The sequence below is a fragment of the Dryobates pubescens genome, chromosome 12 (genome assembly GCF_014839835.1).
Source record: "Dryobates pubescens isolate bDryPub1 chromosome 12, bDryPub1.pri, whole genome shotgun sequence".
NCBI lineage: Eukaryota > Metazoa > Chordata > Aves > Piciformes > Picidae > Dryobates > Dryobates pubescens.
Window position 1 is genome coordinate 15989985 of NC_071623.1, and position 24334 is coordinate 16014318.

Below are 24334 nucleotides of genomic sequence, written 5' to 3' on the forward strand. Positions count from 1 at the left end.
GAGGGAGAAAAAGGTTTTGTTGTGAACTTGACCTGAAATGGCTGGAGAACAGAGCACGTGAAATGTAGTGGATCTAATTCCATCTACTGCTTCAAAGAGACTATAAAACAGTTATTTGAGTTAATGCAGAAGATCTGTGAGATGAGTGGAGTTTTACTCATTGGTTGGTTGATTTTTTTTATTTTTTCTTAATTGCTTACACAAGACCAAGAAGTCTTCACCATGCTTATCCATCTCAGTTATGTAAAAAGATACATATTTTTTGCCTTCTGAGTTACCAATCAATTAAATACTGTGGGTTATGTATTTTGTAAAATACAACAGAAGTGTTGCTTAGCACAGAAATAGTTCAATTATGTAGCAAAATGCACAACACAAACTTAATCCTCTTAAATTGCTTAATGTGTTAAAATGGAAAGAGGTATTTGAGCCATCTAGTGGTTGGTATGAAACATTTTGACATTTCTTTGATAGTTTGTAAATGATACACCAGCTTGGAAATAGCATTTATAATTCATTAGCTTTTTAATATAGCATGGCTGTATAATGAAAAAGAAACAGACATTCAGCTCCAAGTTTGAGGTACAATATGGTTCAGTTTGCTTATTATTATTATTTTTCTTTTCAGTTTGTCATAGATTTCAGTGAGGAGATCTGATAACATAAAAATCATGTTAGAACTTAGTATCATAAAATCTTCAAAAATTCTTAGGGTTAATCATAGAATCATGGAATGGTCTGGGATGAAAGAGATCTCTGAAGGTCCTCTAGTCCAACCCCCTCTGCAGTAAGCAGGGGCATTCTCAACTAGACCAGGCCACTCAGAGGCCTGTCCAGTCTCAGTTTGAATATCTACGGAGATGGTGCCCCAATCACTTCCTTGAACAACCTGTTCCACTGTCCCACCATCCTCATAATAAAGAACCTGTTCCTAACATCCAGTCTAAATCTTGAAGCCATTGCCCCTTGTCCTATCACCACAATCCATTGGAAACAGTCTCTCTCCATCTTTCTTGTAGGGCCCCTTCAGTTACTGGAAGGCTGCTGTTAGGTCTCACATCCATAGGTCATCACTTTATCATAGGAAGGCACTAGGTTTGTCAGGCAGGATTTGCCCCTAGTAAAGCCATGCTGGCAGACATTCAAGAAAAACATCGTTATAAGATAATTACAATGAAAAATGTTTGGAGGAAAAAATGTGGGCTTGTATTCACCAGATATTTTTAGCAGAATTCTGACTGGCAGGGATTAAATTACAGAAAGTAATCTTTACTGGAAAACACGGCATGTATATTTTTTGATCAAAACATGTCCAAATAAAAATAACAGGCAATTGAAAATAGATACCTTAATGTGAGGTATCTTGCTAGCAAACAGAGTTACAGAATCTTATGATGTTAAGAAAGAGGACATTTTGTAGATGAAAATTTAATAAGCCCATGTGGTCTTGATATACATTTAGCCATTGCTGTCTTTCATATTGGCTGTTCTCAGTAGGAACCTGGCTGCACTTTGAACGTGGTGATATTCTGTAATACAGGCAGAAAGTCAGTTGCTGAAGTAATGAACTTTATATGCATCTCACCTTGAATTATTTGTGAGAAAATACTGCGTACCCTGAAACCCTGTAATACCTTGCAGTCCTTGTGAAACTCTTATCTAGGTTCAAATGCATATTAAAAATATCTTCCTTATGACAAATCTAATAAGTGACAAGCAATACTAGTAGTGTTACATATGGGTAAAGCTGTAGTATTTCAGAACAGAAAAAAAGATCCAAACACTTCAGAATTTGCACCTTTAAAGTATTGGAGTCTTCAATCTTGCCCTATTTTGTATTGAGAAGACAGTGGCAGTTTAAGAGATTTTTTTTTTTTCAGGTCAATTTCAGATACTTTGTAAGGCCAAATGAGAGGAAAATGGGAAAACCAATCACAGGACAAAAAGACAGTGGTTAATTTGGAGTTTGCTGGAGTGAGGACAACCTGGAAGCTTTGTATGAACTTGATATATTAATTGCATTTGGACAAATCAGCTGCATCTTGGTCCTGTCGTGCCTCAAAAGTTGATTGTTTTCTTAATAATACTTTGCTGGATTAATCTTCTGAATCTGTAATTCGTTTGGACTGTGAAACCTAAGCTTCAGAAGATAAAATTAGATTCTTTGTAGATTGAAGAGGTATTAATTGTCTGGCATATTTTTACTTGAATTTTGCAGCGTGTTGATGTAGGATTTTTGCTATTGCTATTATTCTCAGTCTTTGCAATGACCTAGTTGTGATTGCAGTTGGTGGATTGTTGGGTCACACTGAAAAGTTTTGTTAAGATCTGTTCTACAAATGATCCTGGTCCAAACACAATTAAGGTTACTATGTGTGCTTCCTTCTGTCTTATTTCTTCATTTAAAATGACCTAGAAATTAAGGCATTATGTATGCTCAGGTTTTGAGCTTGCCTACTTTCTTAGTCTGGTATTGCAGGAGCATGCTTGGAAAGCAGGAAATACATGGAGTATGGAATTAGAGATCTTTTATCTTTATGATGTCCATGTTGTGGTTTTGTTCAATTAAACAGGAATGTTGTTTTATGGTAGTATTAAGAGTGTCACCATTATTTTTTACGTACTTCCTCATCCACTCTCCGTGTTAACATCTTCCAGTGCTCTGCTTGCCGTAGTATCTGCTCATAACACAGCATTTTCATGGAAACTGTTCATGGCTGAAGTTATGATTGAACTGTATTCATAAAAGGATCTTGGGTTTTTCCCCTGATTGTAATTTGTGCTTACATTAAATTATGTTATGGTTGCCTGTTGTTTCCTAGGAGAAATTTGGTTATACCTTTTATATTTGTATTATGCTTAAGGCATAACTAGGATTCCTTTTGTGGAATTCCATAGAAATTTGACTTGTTGAAGAAATGTGTGCAAGTAGAAGAGGAATTATCTTTAATGAAAATTTTCTGCAAAGGAAATTTCTCTTGTTTATATGTCAGAGCTTTGTGTTCTTTGTGATGTAGTCCTGGTCTCTCAAAACCAGAATTGCACAGAGGAAGAACCTAAAAGTGTGTCATGGGGAGCAGCACATACGTGTTGTCTCCTGCAGATAATGGAATAGCTTTACTAAATAGAAAGCAGCTATGTTGGGGCATATCTGAAAACAAAGAAAATTTGTAATAATTATTTATATAATTGGGTTGTTATTCATTACATTTCTTCAGTAATTTCACTTTAGAAGCGAAACATAATTTTCTGTGAAAAGAAGACGGGGAGAATTGGGTTTCCAGAAGAACAATGTTCTTTTCAATTGAGTTTGCTTCCCTCATTGCCTTCTAGAGAGTGGAGAAATAGAAAATAGAATTTTGATTAATGATGAAGAAATATGACTGTCTTAGATTAAAAGCCAGTGGTCTATATTTTTAGTATTCAGAAAAGTGACATTTCCTTCAGCATTTTCAGATTCATATAATTAATGTTCCATGTTAGACACTGAAATTAGAGTGTGTAGCTTTATTTACTTTTATATGAGTATGAATTATGATGATTATGAACTTGTTTTCAATCATAAAAACATTTATTTTATATACTTGTCGAAGACCTCTACTCCATCATTTCCTTCCCTGCTGTTGCACAAGTAGGACAAAGCACATCAGTTTCTCTGATGTAAAAGTAGTTGAATATTATTGTCATTATTCTTCTAAAAATAATTTGCAGGGTGGGGGGTTTCTGTTTTTGTTCCCCCCTCCCTCCCCCTTTAAATGCCTACCCATCAATTTCTTCTCTTTGGTTCTAACTATTCAAGTTGAAATTTAATGTGATTATCTAATAATAGAACTAGAATGTCAAAGGATGAATAAAATACTGTAAACTCAATCTTACAGCATATGTTTTTCTTCATCTGCATTTTAAACAGCGTTTCTTTCCTTTACAGAATGCTGCCTTTTTATATGGCCTTGGTTTGGTCTACTTCCATTACAATGCCTTTCAGTGGTAAGTTGGAATAAACTAACATTATCAGTATTGTGCAGTGTTTTATTGATAGGCGACTATTGCAACTTCAGGCCAGTGTCAGTGTGCAATAGTTCAGTTTTTTGAATTACTGATACAGTGTTTGAAGACATGCTGTCCTGGGTCACATCTGAATCATTCTAACATGCCTGTGACAAACACAAAACACAGGGGAAACATTTTAGCTCCCTATAATGCAATTCAGCAAGGGGGCTGGAGCAGTATGCCTCAAGGGGTTTTGTGAAGCTTGTGAAGCTGTAGCTTGTGTTTGTTTGAAAGCCTGCTTACAAAAAAACTTTACTGTTCTCTTGGAAAAGAAGTGGTAAAATGGGCATGTTTTCATATAGGTTGGTATTCAGTCACCTTAACATAGCTGTATAATGTGAAAGTTGTGGATGTGAGAAAGCATTACACTGGGACTTATATCAGAACATTTAAAACTGATGTCAAACCAGGAAAAGTTATAAATTCTGGCAAGGTTTTGGGGATTGAAAAGAACTGCTATTTGGTATGGGAGGAGGGTTGGTTTTCAGTTGGGGGTTTTGGTTTTGCTTTGTTGGTGATGAAAGAACTCTGATGAATGCAGTAGTCACTGGGGTTCTGTTGAAAGGTCCTCAGACTTTTGTTGGGTTCTGTTCTTGCAGACATAAAGTTAGTGTCATTGTAAAAAAGTAAGAAAGGTGCAGTGTTTTTAGGTCAGTGCTTTTTTTATGCTCAGTATGGAAACTGTTAATGAAGTAAATGTGACTTTACTACTTAATTGTTTACTAATACATTTATAATTTGCTGGGCTAAGCATGACTGCAGCTAAGAATGCAGTGACTGCTGACTGATAGTTTGGAACAGTAAAATGAGATACTCCCTGTCCCAGAAAATGGTTTCTGTGTGTCTAAAAGACAAAAGATTGTGCTTTCCTCAGGATAATTTAAATAAGCTTTTATTCTTAAAATTAAGATAAAGATGATTAAATCATGAGCCCAGAACCTGGATTGTTATTTTTTGATCTTGCAGCTTGCTTCTATCTTTATTGATAGTGGTAAAACGAATGCCATGCATTGTATCCAGCATGCAATTCAATTGCTTTCTAATTAACAGAAAGACTTAAAAGTTTTCAGAAAACCTGAGAACCCACAGGTTCTCAGCCTTGGTTGAATTTTTCCATGTTTCAATATTGTTCTTATGCATGCTTGGCTTGATGTAAGAGTATTGAGAAGAATTTTTAGAGGAAGTAAGTCCTATCACATATAAAATTTGACACCTTGGTGTGCATTTCCCCCCCCCAAATTAAAAAAAAAATAAATTAAAGCCCTTTTAGTACTCTTCCCCCCTCCTCCCCATTACTGTATTTTCATAGGGGTGAGAGGAGTGGGATGTGTGGCTATGAATGTTTAGTTCTGACAAAATCATAATACACTTGGAGATGTCATTTACAGTAGATCTTAATCCTCCACAGGACTCTATTGCATAATGCAAAGAGAATCTCACACCTTTCGGAGTGAACTGCTAGTCAAAATTTACATAGTGCTGCAGCTATTCCATGTATTAGTTGCTGAAGTACATAAATTCCTATGTTTCAGGTAGGCAGAGGAGACCTAGACCATTTAAGGTGGTTTAAGCTCTCATGCTTTATCCATGAATTTTATTTTTTTTAATTCAACCCACAGTTAGATATGTATCACACCGCCTGTAGACATTATTATACCACATTTAGGTATTTAGATAAAAGACACGTACATAGCCTTTCTAAAAGGAAGTGCTTAAAATCATGTCCGCTATATTCAGGGACAATAAAAAGCAAGTGGCATTAAGGTCAGGTTTAGAATTCTGATCCATGTTTTATATTATTTTGTTACATTCTCCAGCTTTCATAAGAAGTGGTGTTGGACTGGCTCCAAGACACATGCAATTTACTCTAACTCAATGTTTGTCTGTATACTAAAGTAGCATTACAGCATTATCTTAAGTACAAATCTTAGCTGATCTGTCATTTTAGATTAGTGATTTGGTTTGGCTGTTCATGTAAGAACTGAAACTTCTCAAGGTATATATACAACTGTTGCAATAGCATGATCAGACCAAAGCTATTTCATGCAGTTACTGCAGTGAGATATGTCATAAGGGATTAACTCCATAAATTGAGTGAAGTGTAGTAAAACAGGTCTTAGAGATCTTAAATTTTGATACTCTGTTCTTTCACGCCATTTGTTATCAAGCAGTAGGTAAAAGGGTTGGCTGATTTTCCTTATTGTTTTCCTCTTTCTCAAGTAGATTAGAACACAAATAGAACAGAGATAGCTGAGAGAGTCACATAAGTTGAGTAATTTCGTAATACCCTTTAGCTATCTTTTGGATTGAATACTTAAAGAATTTCAGGAGTTAATGAAAGGCTACCCTTCATTTCTGTGCAATAACTACAAGCAAGCATAGTGGCTTTGGTGCCAAACTTTCTTTCAGTAAGGATTCTGAGCCTGCCTTGTTTATCATCTGCTGATTTACACTGAGTCTCACCAAGATAAAAAGATGGAGTTCAAGCTCTGCAGTTGTGCCCTGTAACTCGCTCTAACACCCTCTGTATCACAACTGTGTACCAACTCTGGTGCTCCAAGGCCAGCCTACAGTGTTCTCAGTGATTGATACCTTGAAAATCACTGGACAGTGTGTGAGGCGGACACCCTATTCCTCAGAAACACCGAGGCTCCAAAGTCCAAGGAATCATTATCAACTATGGGACTTAAATGTTGTATAAAACTCAGTACTTCATCATTGACGATTTTAAGGGACACAGTCCTGAAGAAAGCCAAAGACTAACATTAGAGTTGATGGAGACCCTTTACCTCACCTCTGTAATGGCTAAAGATACAGACTGCTTGAGGAAAATCTGTCATATCTGACTGGAACTTCTTGGCCCTTTTACACCCATCCTTGCCAAAACAAAAAACACTGTCGTCATGTATTCAATGGAAGTGATAGCTGGAACCACTGTCTCTGCTTCTGGCTCCTTTAAAGTAACCTCAGCCAGCCCAGTCTGTTTGCAATGCTGCATCCTGGCTATTCTGTAGGCTAGGATGTTATTTGCCCTGTTTTAAGTTTGACTCTTTGGAACAGGGTGTGGTAGTGAGTTCAGCACAAAAAGCTTTTCTCTCTCTTCCCATCTGGTTCAGAATTGAATCTTGACATCAAGAAGGCAGCTGCAGTTTTTCATTATTCTTGCCTAATTCAGGTAAAGGCCTTTGGTGGGCATGAGTGAGTAAACATATACAGCACCCCCTGAGAGAGTGCAGCGCCTTCATCTCCAACATACCAGCACTGAGCAGGCTCTCCACAACCAATCTCTCCTGCTGCTGAATCCCACGACCCTCTAAAGGCAAAGCACACAGCAGAATGCCAACCTTTGGTTGTTATTTGTGGTACTGCATCTCACCTCTTGACCATCAAGCAGGCCTCCAAACTCCTGAGGATGACTTTTCTCCTAAGAATGTTTTGAAGGCTTCAGTGAGACAGAGCATTCTTTTCCATGCGCCTACAGGAAAACACACAAAACTTGCCATCACCTGTGAGATGGCCTTAGTGCCAATCACATCAAACCTTTTCTGTGAGCTGAAGGAGTTTGCTTTCTCTTGCTTTCTCTGGCTGTCATTCTTTTTCATTTTTTTCCAGAAAATGAAGTTTTGCTCTTCTCACAGTTATCCTGAAATAGTAAAGCAGCTGTTTAAATTCCTTTAAAAGTACCCAAGTCTACAGTGGAATATAGGCAATTTTTCCAGTAGTTTTGTATGCCAGCCTTCAGTGTTGTATGCTTTACTCATCTACCCTAGAAATCATTGTTTTATGATGGTTGCTGTTTGCCTGTGAGAATGGGAGAGTCCTGAGCTGTCAAGGTCCATTCTTTGCCCTACTCTTCTTCCTCTATCAATGCATACTTTTTTTCCCAGGGTCAAGTTGTTAAGTAACATAGTGAGCCTTATTTTTAGGTGTTTAATTTTATTTTTCTGGCAGGACCAGATTTTTCAGAAGATTCTTTCAAGTTGTTTATATCAATGGTTGGCAGATCCAAGGAAATTGGCTGTTCATGTAAAAAGCAGTCGAATGGGTAGTTGGGTGTGTGAGAGTGGAGACTGCCCAGTGGTGATCTCCTTTACTTGTGTGGGAGCACCTCACCTGTCATGCAGAAAGCAGCCACTGTCTTCTACATGAAATGTGATTGCTACACTGCATGCCTCCCAGTGTATCAGTAGTGTGTGCACATCATTTGATGAAAGAGTCTAGTGGGTATAATTTGCATTAAAGGCCCTGAGATTCACCTGACAGTAACATTGCACTGGTAATTGGGAGTCTGTGGAGTTCCTACTTTGGAAACACCTTCAATGGAAAGTCCAGGAAGGATATAATTGGAGATCAAAACATGTTGCTTACTTGTGATCTTCAGGGCACACATTTTATTGGTTCTTTCCCTGTTCTGTCAGAGTAATTTCAGATGGTGTGGTGCTTGTAGTTACTTTCATAAGGAGGGTGTAATTTAAACACAAGTTGTATAGGTACTGTTTTGTCAAATACTCTTTTAAGTTCCAGGTGGCTGGTTCTATTAATGTATTTTTCAGGTGTATAAAACAGGAATGTACATGTAAACTACACATACTAATTGTAATTAACCATTAACAGAGTGGCAATTAACTTTCCCTTTTGCTGTCTTACCTTTCTGTGATTGTGTATCAAACCTAAATTGCTGAAAATGCATAATATCTGCCAATGCTGGGAAAAAAGCCTTCTAGAGAAATGTTTAAAGACTTTGCTGCTCCAAACATTTCATCGTTCAGCTGTTCTAGCCCTATGGACAGAGAAATTGCATCTAAAGAGTGTGAAAGTATTTCATAAAACTGCAGTGTCCTGACTACTGCTGTACATGTGTGTAGAATCATAGAATGCTAGGGGTTGGAAGGGACCACTTAGAGCAGGTCACACAGGAACAAGTCTAGGTGGGTTTTGAAGATCTCTAGAGAAGGAGACTTCACAATCTCTCTGGGCAGCCAGTCCAGTGCTCTCTCACCTTCACAGTAAAAAAGTTTTCTCAGGTTGACATGGAATTTCCTGTGATTGAGTTTGTCTATGGCCCCTTGTCCTATCACTGGGTATCACTGCAATGAGACTGGCTTTATCCTCCTGAAAGCCACCCTTCAGATACTAGTAGACATTGATAAGGTCCCCTCTCTGCCTTCTTCAGACTAAACAGCCCTAAGTCTCTCAGTCTTTCCTTGTAAGAGATGGTCTAGTCTCTTAATCATCCTCATAGCTCTCTGATGAACTCTCTCCAGTAGTTCCATGTCCTTGAACTGCAAAGCCCAGAACTGTACACAGTATTCCTGATGTGGTCTAACTGGGGCTGAGTAGAGGGGGGAGGAGAACCGCCCTTGACCTGCTGGACACACTTCTTAATGCACCCAAGTATACTATTGGCCTTTTTGGCCACCATGGCACAGTGCTGTCCCATGGATAACTTACTAACCAGGACACCAAGGTTCTTCTCTATGGAGCTACTCTCCAGCAGGTGAACCCCTAACCAGTACTGGTGCATGGTGGTGTTCTTCACAGGTGCAGGACTCTACACTTACCCTTGTTGAACTTTATTAGGTTTGTCACTGTCCAGCTGTCCAGCTTTTGCTAAATGGCAGCACAGCCTTCTGGTGCATCAGCCACTCCTCCCAGTTTTGTATCATCAGGAAATTTGCCGAGGCTGTGCTCTGTCTCTTCATCTAGACTGGACCCAGGATTGACCCCTGGGGAACAGTCCTAGCTACGGGTCTCCGACTGGAATCTGTGCCATTGATCACAACCCTCTGGGCTCTGTTATTTAGCCAGTTCTTGATCCGTGTCACATTTTATGTTCAAGCTATGATTATGATTTGGCAAGGGGGTTGGACCTGATGATCTCTGGAGGTCCCTTCCAACCTCTAATGTACTGTGATACTGTGAAATGTATCCATCATAGCCTCATGTAATTTTCATGATGTGAGGCTTTGAATAGGTGGTCAGTAAACTGAAAGGATAAAAAAAATCAGAAAAAATTTCACTCTAGCTGCATCAAGTATTTCTCCTGATATATTAGATTGATATTGTGTCCTTTTATTTTGCAGGCTTATTCTGATTTGTGTAGATTTTATTTGAAAAGTGTTTAAATAGTGAAATCACTGCTGTTTTGTTATATCTGTTTGCCTAGTCCTAAGCTGATTTTATTCAGTCTGTCCAAGTAAAACCTTCCAATAAAAGTCTTAGGAGAGTTCACAAAATGTTTAATACAATCTTTAATTATTATTCTGCTGCTTTCTTCACTTTCATAATGGTAGGCATTATGAGTGGATGGAAAGTTAGCTGCAGTATACATTTTCCAAGTCTTGTTTTGGAACTGATAGATTCACAAACATTTCCCCCCCCCTGAATTATTGTAGCAGTGCCATGTAAAATGTAAGCCCAGAGGTGTTTTTCATCCTCCATAGTGTTTGTTTTCCAGTCCTGCTTTCCTGTTTCCTGAGTGTTAGAGAGCATTTCCTGCCTGTTAGAGGAAATGTTCCCATTCTTGGAGAAAAATCTTACTTAATTTAAATAAATTCTAGTAGACTTAACCAAAGTTTTTTCTTACCGGGCAGTTGTCATTGTCTTCGGAGAAGAAACCGAAAGTCATCTCTTGCTGAATTGAGATGATTGTTGTTTATTTCTGCAGTATGAGAGCTCCCAGCCCTTCATTTGATGATTTATCCTTTGGACTAATGTATGTTTAGTCTACTGAAGGATAAAAATTAAAAGCTCTGTCTGTGCATAAAGGCTGGTTAATTAGTGGTGGAGAGTAACAACCTACTTGAGAAAGGCTGCATGCCATCTCTCTGGAAGAAGCTATTAGCCTCTTAAGCCAAGTCCAGCTTCACATGTGACAGATAATCAAGCTATTAAGTTCTGTTTGCTCTTCTGGTTTTGGTCAAACCACATAAGAGCTTTGAAGGAAAACATTCTGGATAACTTGGGATGCCTTGAATCCTCTAGATCTGCATCTTTCTGTAAGTAGTTTTGGGCAGAGGACAGAAACGGGATTAGTGGTGTTTCGGAGCAAATGAGAATCTGTACAACGATCAAGTTACTCCTGTATCTGGAAGGCTCAGCTCAGCAGATAGGCCAGGAAGGACTGTCATTAATGACATTGAGCCACATTCTCTCTTACGTGCTCTTAGTACTACAACACTGGATCCTACTTTCCATGTCTGCTTCCTTCTGCGTTGTACCAATTTTTACCAAGCCTCTATGCCATTTACATTTGATGTTACTTGAAATTGAAATGGATGTCAATGGTATTGCAGATGTTTTACTGTTGATGTAGTAAGGGACCAAGTCTGGAGCTCTGGGCATGGCACTGAGAAACAGGCAGTTTCAAAATAAAAGTAAAGTTTTTACTGTAGTTTGTTTGTGATGTGTCCTGTGAGCTTGATTGCATTGTTTTTTTGTTCAAATGTTTCCCAAGGCAAAATTAGATCAATATTAATTCAGCTGCAGTGTAGCATTGCTTGTCTGTCTGGACAAGTTAATAAGTAGTAAGAGTTTGCATGTTTTATACTGTGAAAATCCCACTGGCTGTTTAAATTCAGGCTGTAGTTAGCAAATTGGATGTGAGCACCTACCACTGACAGTAATTGTTGAAAACGCTGCCTTTCACATTGCTTCCTTTGTACAACTTTGATGATGCCCTTTTTCACAGAAGTAATTCAAGTAATGTGTGTTTCTAATTATCAGTGATTGTCATCCTGGAAAAGCTATAAAATGCTTAATCGATATAGAATTAACACTAGAGTTAAGTAAAATGCAGGCCAATGTTTTTAATGGAGAAGATACGTGATTTTTAGTTAGAAAAGTTGGTTTGGAGAACATTTTCTGATGTAATTATGCTTTACCTTTTAGAATTCTCTGTTAGTTTATATTATGTCATCCAAAGACACAGAATTTAAGATGCAAGCAAGACACTGACCCAGGAATTCCATAGCATTTTGAGTGCATATGGATTCAATCTTAAATAAATCTACCAGATAGTAGAAACTGAATGAAAATTTGTAAATGGAGAGACTTTTCCCAAGCTTTCAGCCAGCATGTCCATTCCATTGCCAAATTAATGCAATAGATGGGAGCGATCAACACTCCCTGATTACACTCCCTTGAATTTCTTAATCTTTTAAGGAAATACTGCTTTTAAAGATTACCTGCATTTCCATCCAGACCCATCAGTTTAGGAGCAATCAGACAGAACTGAAATCTACAGCTAGAATATTGTTACTTAGCTCTTAGCATGGTAACTTGAATGGTGCCTAAAGTGGTACAGAGATTTTTGTTTTGACTTGCTTGACTGGATGTATTTTTTCAGGTGTCCATCCAAATGGGTTGAAAAGCATGATAATGCTATGTGCCTAAATTATGTCTAGAGCAATGATGTCTTGTCCTACAAATTTTTTTCCTGCATGTACATTTTGGCCTATTCTTTACTGGAAAATTGTGTTGGATTATAATGTTCCCTCAGAGACAGGAACTGCTAATCATAGAATCATGGAATCATAATGTTGAACCTGACTCCACAAGTGGCTGAGATAAGGGCGAATGGTATTGCCATGTGGTCTGCATAATGATAAAACTTACACAAACCTTGTATGGGCTGACTGTGACTAGTGGGTTCTGTGCTAAACATGACAGTCTTTCCATGGTGTCCATGATAATTTTACTGGTCTTTAAGTGCTGTGCTTCTCTGACAGACTGAGGTAGGCAACATTGTTGTTCTTTTCAACGAATGGCAGTATGCATTCAATCTGAATTTCCAAACTATCTTTAAAACTTGTTTGTTGGGCTTGTGGCTTTGTTTAATTATGTTGCTCAGCTGTGGCAAAAAATATTCTTTCCTGTTCAGTAAGCAAGAGGCTACAAAAATGTTTTTTTGTCTTTTAGAGTTTCTCTTAAGCTTTCATAGAAATCCACATTTCAATGATCTTTGCCACTGATGTGATATAGGGGAAATACAGAAATAGTAGTTTCTGATAACATATGAGGAGTGTAAAGATCACAAAATGTATATGAGCATGGCCACAATCCCCACGTGGTGTAGAACTGCTGTGTCTTTATTCCTGATATTTTCTTCTCATTGATACAGACTGTAGACATTGATTTTTCTTCCTTTTTAGAATTTCAGATACTCTCTTTGAGCAAGATGCAAATAATGGATTTTAAGTGTCAGTATCTAATATACTGAGTACTGTGTTAGTAACAAGAAATACAAATATGCAATCAAAATCTCTACTTTCACAAAACAAAAGCAAAGCTTAAAAGTGCTGGTATTTATGATCAGTTGAGTCTTTTCCTTTAATTTGAGCGGTGTTCCTGTAGATGATGAGCATACTGTTATGAGACACGAGTCCTTGTTTGTTATGATTTTAGTGTAGATCCTAAGGTGTATGATTCATCACCACCTGTAGTGTTCCAGGGCAGTTCAGATGAGATGTGAGAGACTGATTAGCTAGTGCAACTTTATCCCTTTTGAGCTTCACTTGCTTATTTTCCTTGTGTAAGTAGAAAAATAGGGTGTAAGATAAGAAAAGCCTATGTGCCACAGTAAAAATGCATTGTTTTTATTTAAGCCTGTCTGCTCTGAAGTTCTGTTTAAATAAGTCAGGTAATGCTTCAGTTACAATCAATTTTGTTGCATCAACTGGAGTAAGTTCTGTGCCTTTGGTTTGCTTTGCCATGGGGAAAAAAAAAAAAGCCTGAAGAATTTTATAGCACAAGGGTTTTTTGCTGATGGATTTGAAAACTATCATTCATGTGTTTTGTGAATAAAAAAGTTATGAAAAATATTACTGAATTTCCCTTTGCAACCTGCTAGGCTTTTGTCACTACAAATTGGAGGGAAGGAATGAAATCAATTTGCCTAAACATTGTATGATTTTAGGCAATGTGGTTAATTCCTGTCCAGTGTACCTGTGCTGCTCCATAGTGGGTACAATTGTCCCCATAGGCTTGCCCATCAGCTGCCTGCTTTAGTGTTCATCCTTGAGGTTGCCTAGGAGAGAAAATGTGACTGTGCTGTCTGGTCTAGGTGCTTGAATCTATACAAAGTGAGACTGGTTCTGATTCTGTAATTGTACAGGCACTCATGTATGTGAAAGTATTTTATTTCAACCTGTCACTGGCTTTCAGACAAGCTAACACATTAAGTCTTAGCTTCTTTCTCAGTTCCTCTGTGATTTTAAGTCTATTACTCCTTTAGTTGCATTTCAGCTGTCCTAATTTTCTGCAATAGGCTTGAGTGGCAAACCAGGCCTATTTGGAATCATGTTTTTTTGCTGCCCCAAAATACAGGTGCTACATAGCACTTTGTTTTATCTGGTATGGTGCCATCATTAACAGAGGCATGTGTAGAGAGGATCTTCACATATCATAGCTATATGAAAAGTTTCAGTCAGAGGAGGTGACAGGCTTTCATATATTTTTTTCCTGGAGATAATTGAGTAACTGGGAAATAACAGAACAATAGGTATTAGTTGAGTCCCTGCACAACACTGGAAGGGAGGACAAAGTGGAAAATGGAGCAAGTTGGTGTAGTGGGAAGAGATGTGTGTGGTCTCTCCTAGGCCTTCTGTTCTGCTGCTGCTCTGGGAGGTCTGCCCTGCTGGGAATCAGAGTCAACCTAGCAGTTGTTTGTGACATGAATGATCACCATGTTGTTCTAACATTACTGTGATATTGCTACTAATTCTTGAGTCATCCTTTCTGAAATAGCAGATACCTTACTATATTTCATGCAGCAAAGTAGTTTCTCTAAATTCACAGATAAGATTACACATTCAAATATAGCAGGATATCTGGAGCACAAAATTACCCAGTCCTTGATGAATAAAAAACCGTGCACCAAAAACATTACATCCAGACCATTATTTTGATATGTTCTTCTGTAACATTGTTTTCTGATTCACTTTCTATAAGTCTGATTATAAGAATAATACTTCAGTGAAAAATAATTTTTTTTAATCTGTGCTTTTCTTTCAGGGCAATTAAAGCATTTCAGGAGGCGCTTTATGTTGATCCCAGCTTTTGTCGAGCCAAGGAAATTCATTTGAGACTTGGGCTAATGTTCAAAGTGAACACAGACTATGAGTCTAGTTTAAAGGTAAGTTTAAGTCCTTTCAAATTGTGTTAAGAATTGTTACAAGTTGTGTTGCATCTTAAAACTGCAAGGAATGCATAAATATATGCCAGTTAAATACTACCTGCTTTAGAAATAGAAATGCTTCAGTATGAAGTATCTTAGTCTAAAGACAGAGTAAGAGTAGATTTTTGAGGTGCTTTGTGTGCTAGAAATAACTCAAAAAAGCTCAGCAAAATTACAGATGAGCACTGATAATTCAGGGGATCAAAAATTGGTGTAGAGCTCTCCTCAAAACAGTGCATTTTGAGAGTAGGCTGAGAATGTAGAGAAAGTTGGAAGAAAAAGAGGAATCGGTAGTGTGAATTTCTTGACACCCCTCCACCCCACACACACTATGATAATATTGTTTGAAATTATTTAAAAAAGAAAGCTTTTATGCAAAATAGTGTTATTGTTCCAAGTTTTTAATATTGTTTTTACTTCTTTAGCGGTTAATCATTCTTTTATTTACTGATGTAAGTCTGCTTCTAAGACAAAAGTTGCTAGCAACTCAGAAGTCGTTTGTGTTAATAACAGTACTTTGCTTCTCTGTAGCCCTTTACAGTTTTTTGCTGCTTGGATTCTAATTCATTCTCTGACTGTAATCTAGCATTTTATCTCACTCCATTCAACATATTTGCCCATATTTTTAATTCCTTCCCTTTCCTACTCTGTCCCCACATTCTTTTCCTTCTTGACCTCTGAATTTAGGTATATGTGCCTTGGAAAAGGGGAAGTATTCTTCAATATAGTTTTGTGTGCTGGGTAATAGACATGCAGGGCTGACAATTAAAAAAATTGTAATAAAGTGTAGTTTAGAAAAAACATTTCTGCATACTCATCTCTTAAAACTAGTGAAAACATTAAATGTATTGTTCTCAGGACTCTCATGGCTTCCTTTTCCTGGCAGATTGTTTTTCGGAAGTTGTATTTGTGAGGCTTTCAGAATCACATTGTCAAAGATTTGAAAGAGTAGAATGTTACTCTGATTTTTTTTCTTTCAGTATTTGTAATAATGGGAAGGGCTTCTCTTGTCAGGCTTCCTTTTTTCATCCAGATTCCAAACTGTCACCTACAGAGACAGATGGGGTTGAAAATTGTGAATAGAAAGGATGATACCACATAGGATTGGGAAGGATTCAGTGCAATGAATGGCAAAAGAGAGCAAGGGGAGGCAGAGGTAGATCTCTGTGTTGGGTAGGGGATTATGTGAGTTTGGGTGGTCCTCTTTCCTTACACTTTGACACAGATTTGGTATCAGCTGTTGTGATACATAGGGAATAAAAGAAGTGCTGAAGAAGTGCATTTTGGCTTTATTTTTAAAGAAGTCTTAGGGACAGTTTTACAATGATGTAGGAAACTTCTACTCAAGTGTTGGCAGGAACTTCAATTTTTAATAGACGCAATTGATCAAGAAATAAATAACCTTTTCCTTCTGTGCCATGAAATAAATAATTCTGTCATTGAATCAAGTATTTTAAATGGATATGAGAATTCAATCTAAATTTCCTGTGTTCGATCTTCACAACTTAGCAAAATAAAAAAGTGACTAGTCACAAAGATTTTGAGTGTACTAAACTTTTTAATTTGTAATACACCAGCTAGGAATAGGAAAAGCACCAGAAAGGGTTTTTAAAACAGAAATCGATATTTTTATAATGCAAAATTATCATTCCTCCATTGTTTTTCTGTGCAGTGTGATTAAGTCACTTGTGAAAACAAATAGCAACAACAAATACAACTCATCCTGCTGCACTGAATCAAGTGATACTTAGTTTTTAATTTTCCATTTGTAGTCTGAACCAGCTCAGCTTGAGATTGTTCAGTTGCTGGATCCAGAGCAAGGTAGACGGGCAGAAGTGCATGAATGGGGAGGAGCTGTCTTGTCCCATTCTAGTGGAAGACATTACATGAAATTCTGCTCTGGAATTATCAGCTGAACACCTAAGCTAGTTTCTGGTTTGTTTCCTTTGCTATGGAGGTTGCAATCCTTAGCATAGAATGAGAATGAGGATCAAGAAACAAAAGACCCAGTGAGGCAATCCACTCAGTTTCAAACAGTTTCAGTTCAGCTCATCTGTGAATTTAATGTAGGGTCCTGAGACTGATCTACATAGAAAACAAAATATTACTGATCAAATATCAGGATGTGTCATTCAAAGAGTAGAGTAAGGAGAAAGCCAATCTGACTGATCCTTGAGTTGAGGTTTAAAAACAACAATTAAGACAGTCCTCTGTGAGCAACAAGAGTGTGAGAAGCAAGTCAGAAAATAGTTCCTTAGTGAAGAGAACAAAATGAAGTGCTTATGCACAAGTATGGGGAAAATAAAATGAGGAAGAAATGTGATGAAAGAGAGTGAATATCTCATCTCTTCACTAAAGAAAGATGAGTAACTCAAAGTAATTAAAAGACAGTTGTCTTGTAATTTTTGGTTTTGTGGACCTTCTTTAAAAATTTTCCAGATTTTAGAGGATGGTTATGGGGTTTAGGATTCAGCCTGCTACTGACTGGCCTTGAGCACAGATCCTTTTCCCTGGAGCTCTGTATAACATAATTCATAGCCTAGTTTGAGCTTCCTATGAAACACTGGGACAGAAAGTGGAAGTAACTTTCCATCTAGTATTTGCATGTGATTGTTCTGGATTTCGCAGACTGTACCAACGTTTCATGAAAGTGCTTTGAAATATCATAATGTTTTTGATGGTATTTAAACATTCATGTGAAGTCTGCAATTGCTAAGAATAAAACATTGCCAGTAGATGAGTCATTGTCAGTGAGAGTCTTTAGGCAAAGGGGAACACGGGAGTCTGAAGGTCACGTATCCCATGTTATTCACAATTTTAGAGCATTAACCTAAATCATCTATATTTTATGTAAGCAATTTAAGCACAAAATTATTTTTTACTATTTTAAGATCATAATGATCAAGATAATTACTAGAGTGCTGTTTAACAAGCATAAAATCGACTCTCACTGCTTTTTTCAAAATCAGTTACTGCTTTTGCATGTTTTTATCACTGCTGCAGTTAAGATTTGCAGATGACTATGAGAACCCTTGACTGCTCTGATGTTCCATTGCCACAAACAGGAACACCAGTGCTGTTGAAAATTGCTTGGCCTTCAGGCTTAAATTAAGAGGGGGAAAAAATAGTGATCCTTCTAGTTAGAAGGAAAGCAGTTTATGTGTAACCTGACAGGGCAGTGTTACTTTCAGAGGTGATACATGAAAACTGAATTTGCCCCATTTATCAGAAAAGTACAATTGATTTAAAAATCAACTTCTGTGTGTGTATTTTATTATTGATTACTGTACCAGCAACATACTATTAAGCTTTACCTCACAGGCCTAACCTTTTCACACTTTCCTCTATTTCCTGCTGCCACCTCCCTATTTACTATTTCCTACAAACAATATAAAAAATAATATGTTGGTATTGGCTGTGGTGGCACTGTGATAATCTAAAAGACAATGAAAGGAGATCTCTAGGAATATGTAATATCTTTTTGTTGGTTTGGTAAATGTACTTGAAAAAATGTTCAAGCTTCTGAGTTTGTGCTGTGTTATTTCTGGCATGTAATTTACTATCCTGGTCATTTTTCTATTTATTGGATATGATATTTTTTTCCAGTTTTGGCCTCCTTTTTTCCCATGCATATGTGTAATAATTCCTGTCTTGCACATTTGTCTCAGTTCTTCTCTTAAGTACTTTTGAATCTTAACCATTTTCTAACAAATAAGTTGGAATGAAAGAGATTTCAAAGAGAAATTGCTACAATGTTCCAGTGTGAGATGTTGCCCAAAGAGCCATTTGAGCACCAAGCTGAGGACCAGGTCATCTGGTTGGCTTGATCTGCAGCATAGGCACCAAATGACTGCACATGGATCTGGTCTTGTTGGGATGTTAGACTGCCCCATCCATGTAGGGAACTGCCCCATCCACACCAGGGCACTGTACATCAGGCAGCCCCACTGCCTCTTGTCCAGCTGGTGGCTGATCGAGAGCTAGGTAGAGCATAAAGGAGGAGCTGTGTGTGTTGTGTGGGGCCACTGACATGTATAAAAGAGAGGCTGAGGAACAAAAAAGAAAAATAACAGCTTTGGTATTACTTAGTTTAATGATTGGGTTACATTAGAAACAGCAGCTATGGGAAACCAGTCTTCCATCTGGTGTTCATTCTGCTTGATGGCATTAAAATGTCAGAGTGTGCTTTCAGTGGGGAGTTAGGGCTATGATCCTGAAAGCCCTTTGAGTGTGAAATTCAGTTCGCTTCCATTGTTTGCTGACAGACTGCTTAAGGGAAAAAAAGAAATCTCAGTGTTTCATACTTAATAGAATGATAACATTAAGGGAACAGTGGGTGGGTGGGAGATCTTCAATGGGTTTGGTTTAGTGGAAGAGTGTTTCTTTTGCTTTTGTTTGGAATTTTTTTGCTGATGGATTTTTGTTGTTGTTGTTTTTTCCATAATAAGTGGTGAGTAGGGACTCTGGACATGAGCAGGTTCTTTCATGGCAAATGAAGCTATGTTGTACTTGGGGATTTTGTTTGGGGTTTTAAAGATTGTAGATGCATCCTGTGCCCAGAAACAAAAACATTAGAGGAATAAGAAATAAATTTCTCGTGTTTTCAATTATCAGTCTTTTAGTAGAAATACTGATTCTGCCTTTCACTTTTAAAGTTTTTTCCTTCTTACTTATACACAAAACATCTATGCTAGTAGCTTGCTTCAGGCCTATGCTTTGATCTTACCCATAAATCATTAATTTAAATATAATTTTAATTGTAAAATTATTTTCCTAAAGGTTCTCATTTGTTAGTAACGTTAAGACATACTGCTTATGGTAGGATAAGAAAAAGGCAGTGAAAGAATTAGAATTTATTGGGGAATTATTCATGAATGACATGAATATGCATAAAATATGAAAAAAAAAAACACCCTGATACACAGATGAACTGCTCAGAGTACTTATTTATAGTCAGTCAGACACTTTTCCATCACTTATTCAAATAATTCCCCTGTTTCTCTCTCTCTGTCTTTATGAAGGCTATTTTAGCTACTGCAGCTATTATATGTCAATGTGTAGCTGTTACAGGCAAACTATTAATTTTTACATTTTTCCTCAGTAACAAATTTTCACTTTCATAAATACACTTTCGTGTTTTCAAACCTTCAAGTGCTATTCTGCAACCTAGTTCTCCTATGTGTGCTTTGATTAGTAATTTTAAAAGCTTAGACATGTTAATTTGAAACACTGCGTATTTATTTTACATTAATCATGAAGAGTTAACTGGTCAAAATACATACAGGTTTTGAGAAGTTTTACTTTTTTATATCTACTTTTTGGTCTGTTTCTACCAAAAACTGATCAGTGACAATTTTAAGCAAGAAAAAACCCAAACCCCAAAAGAAAACCCAAAAAACAAGAAACAAACAAAGGGCTTTTAGCTATTGTAAGGTGAATAGCCAAGTTTTCAAATACTTCCCCTAAACACCATTTTATGGAGAGCAAGATTATTTTAGTGAAAATGCAAGTACATGGAAAACTGCATTTGGGAATGAAATTGTTCTCTCAAGTCTTTGGAGTTTGCATGGGCTTATGATGGAGAGAATTTATAAACATCAAAAGTTTTTTAGCACAGCATGGCACTGTAGTTAATGTGCAAGAGCATTACTACTAGAGCTTCTGGTTTTGACAGTGGATCATGATATCACAGTGTCTGGTCTGCAGTGTTTACTATTGTTCTCTCTTAATTTTGCCTGGGTTTCTGAGCAGTTTTGGATTTTTTCTCTAAAAGAAAACTCTAGGTGTGTCATGATTATGAAGAGGAGAAAACACTAAAATCGAATTAACATTGTGTGTGTGTGTGTGATCTTTTGTTATTGTGGGAAAGGGGGAAGAACAAACTGTGAGAAATAGTGACTTGGAGGTTGAGTATTCAATCTAATAACGAATGTTGCTCCTAGCATATGTAATTTGTGGACCTTCTCTTTCTGAGAGGTGTCTTGGTCCAGGTTTATTAGCTTTAACTGCCAGACAGCATTCGGAGCACGCAGTAATAGCTAGCTGCGTGTGCTGGCTAGGTAGCTACAGATAACCAGCAACGATTAGGCTGTTCTTCTGTTCAGCCTGGGTGGCTATGTGGGTTGGAGCCAGTGCTGCATGTCCTGAAATGACCCCACCTCCGGGCTCTCTGGTGATGCTGATGATAAAGCAGCAGGGACAAGGTTTTGGTCGTCCCATTTCCCTATAGTGTTCCATTGCTGCCAGCAGTGCTTTGGTCTTGTAACACAGGAACAGCTAAATTCTGATGTTGCATGAATAATACTAAAGCATGAAGGCAACGGGAGTATTGAGATAGCTTTGTGGAAATCACTGTGCTGTACTATGTAAGGTGTTGGTCAGTAAATAAAGCTGCAGCCTTCTTTTGGCTAGTAAAAATACATCTTTTCTTACCTTTCTCTTTGAAAAGACTTTTTTCCTTATGGCTAGTCAAACAAGATTCTCCTGGATATACTTCTATTACTCAGTTGATGTGTCTTACGTGTTCTTCTGCCCTCAGGCAGCTTTCTTCTGCCCCTGTCCACATAACAGTTTTCCCTCAGTCTTGAATTTTTTGAATGTTGGACAAAAGTAACTGTGTGTTAACACTACACAAACCTTCATCTTAGAAGATGAATTTGTTGTGAATTCAGCAGACATTGGAAAACAGAGCAATGAGCTGACGTATCTGCACATGTAGCGTGTCCTCTCCTGACCCCTCTTCCCTGGCCCCAAACACGGCTGGCAAATGGAGGCTTGGCACTCTGCCACAGCTGATTACACAAGGCTTTCTGTGTCCTACTTATCTGAACAAAGGCTGCTCTGAGGAATATAGGCATCACACCTAGGTCACATAGGCAGAAAAAGCCATATCCTGACACAATTTTACTGAGTCATGATGGAGTTTTCCTTCATGGTAAGTCTGTGAGGATTGTCAGGTTTCAAATGATGGCTTGCCTTGCTTGCTAAGTAAGTGCAGAACAGGTAGCTGTTAAATTCGATAATGTCGTCCTCACAAGGAGGAGGGAGTGGAATCACTATTTTGAGGTCTCTGGCTTGTATGTAAACAGAGAGAGTAATGAAAATCCTGCACGAAGAAGAAAATGGTTATTTTTGGTTTGGACATTTATTGATTAAATAAAAACCTCTGAGTATTGTCTCTCAAATTGCGAAGGACTAATTTGTCAGGAGAATCGGTGTTAATTTTGGTAGTGAAAACATCGAAGTTACCTGAAACATACTAAGTTACCTAAATTGGTGTCAGATTACTGTTTCTTTACTACTGGAACTAATGCTTTCATCAGTTCTGTTTATATGCAATCTGCAGTGCATTTAGTCCTTGGAAAGGTTACCTTTGATATTGTTTCCATAGTCAGAGGCAAATGAAGGACTCCAGAGAAGACAAAATAGGCTGTAGATAATCGTGCGGTTACAGATGGCTACAAATCAAGGTGTATTATGACTTGAACTTGAGCTGCAGCTCTTGGAGAGAGCATGTTACTTTTTAGCATTCAGAGCACTGCCTTCTAGGTAAATCCTCTTACTCAGGATTTGAATTTCTATAGACTGCTGTCTGCCTTGAGGTATTGTATGTCGTCTCTGAACTGCAGCGGCCTCTCCTGCATAATAACCATTTCACATAGCAGTAGCCAGCTTCAGTACTGCAATATTTGAGAGAGGTGCAGATGTTTGCTAGCTGCTTCTGTTTGTTGCAGAAATGGAAGTTGGAAATGATTACTTTAAAAAAAATAATTTGGTGCTGGTAATTGTGATTAGTGGATCTGCTTTTGGCTGATGAGATTTATGTGTTAGATTGCATGCATGCTTTTTTTGTGTATGATTTTGCATCCTTAACGGGAGCCATGTATTATTTATCTGGCAAGAGGTGTAGGTTTGCTTCTGTGTGTGCATTTCAAAGGTTCTGGGTTTGAAAGGTTCTGGGTTTTCTGTGCGTTGCTTTGCGGTAGTTGTTTAGTGCAGATGCTTTATTTTGTGGTAGTTAAAGGCTTCGGTTTATCAGTTTCTTTACCGTGTGTAGCTTAGTGAACAGTGCCAGCAGAAATGTAATACATTTAGAAAATTTTCATAGTAAGGATTTTGAAATCTAAGAGCTAATGTAGCAGTAAGAATGTAAATTTTTAGGAGGCATTGGTGAGAATATTCCTGCCTTCTTTTACTGTATGGCACTGATACTACTAGCATATTTTAATATTAAAATGGCTAGATTTTCGTATATGGCTGCCTGCTTTCTCTCAGTGAGTTTCACTGCAATAATGCCTCTGCAAAGCTACTGCAGAGCAGTTGTCCATCGTTTCTCTTTAGATCTGCTTATTTTTTATAATAGCATTGCTAGGTGAGAGTGAATCTGTTCCTTTCTGCTCTATCTTTTCATACTAATTGTTAGTGACAGTGCAAGATGACACATCTGTGCAAAGAGGATTTTGTACCACGTAGATCGGTATACTCGTTGTACAGGCCAAGTATATAGGTCTGGTTTTTTGTTTTCTCTTTTTTTCCAAATGCAATATAAAGTAGAGCATTTTATTTTTATTTAGTCTTTTTTTTTTTTTTTTTTTAAATTGCCTGCTTAGTAGAATCACTATGGTAACCGTCTAAAGGGTGCCTCTGAGGCACAGAACCCTCATTGCAGTGTAAGTGAAGGGAGATTTTAAGTTGTCTGACTGCTGAACAGTACAGAAATGAACAGGCTGGGCAGATAAATAAGTTGCTATTATTTAATTTTTATAAGCTATTATTTAATGCTTACTCTAATGCTAAAAAGCTGTTTCACAAGTAATGCATATGTTAATTTATTATTCTCTGTGCTGTCTTCTGGGAATGAGGTTGTAAAAATGTTCATTAAAAATCAGAAATTTGTGTTATTCAGCTTGAGTTTGTTTCATGAAGCTGTTCTATATTACAAATCGTGGTAAAATCAGTGAGGAGGTAAGCTGCATCACTGTGTGCTTTGCAGAGCTCATGAGAGCATCAGCGTTCTTTTTTTTAATGCTTTGCTATGGGTAATGCATTAATTTCCTAACAGTTTTAGTATTTAAAATGTTTGCTTAGAAATGTGGTGAGCTGTTAAAC

The 24334-nt window shown here is 37.6% G+C and overlaps 1 protein-coding gene across 17 annotated transcripts in view; it reads left to right on the top strand.

Moving 5' to 3' along the window:
• Nucleotides 1-24334, top strand: part of KDM6A (lysine demethylase 6A) — a 157285-nt gene that overhangs the window by 74566 nt on the left and 58385 nt on the right. For 15 of the 17 annotated variants that reach the window (XM_054165951.1, XM_054165952.1, XM_054165953.1 and 12 more), the window contains exons 5-6: nucleotides 3929-3987; nucleotides 15064-15184. In XM_054165951.1, coding sequence (XP_054021926.1) covers nucleotides 3929-3987; nucleotides 15064-15184 — 180 coding nt within the window. Of the gene's footprint in view, nucleotides 1-3928; nucleotides 3988-15063; nucleotides 15185-22131; nucleotides 22161-24334 lie in introns of those variants that run through there. The other 2 variants (XM_054165968.1, XM_054165967.1) reach the window with 2 other exon arrangements.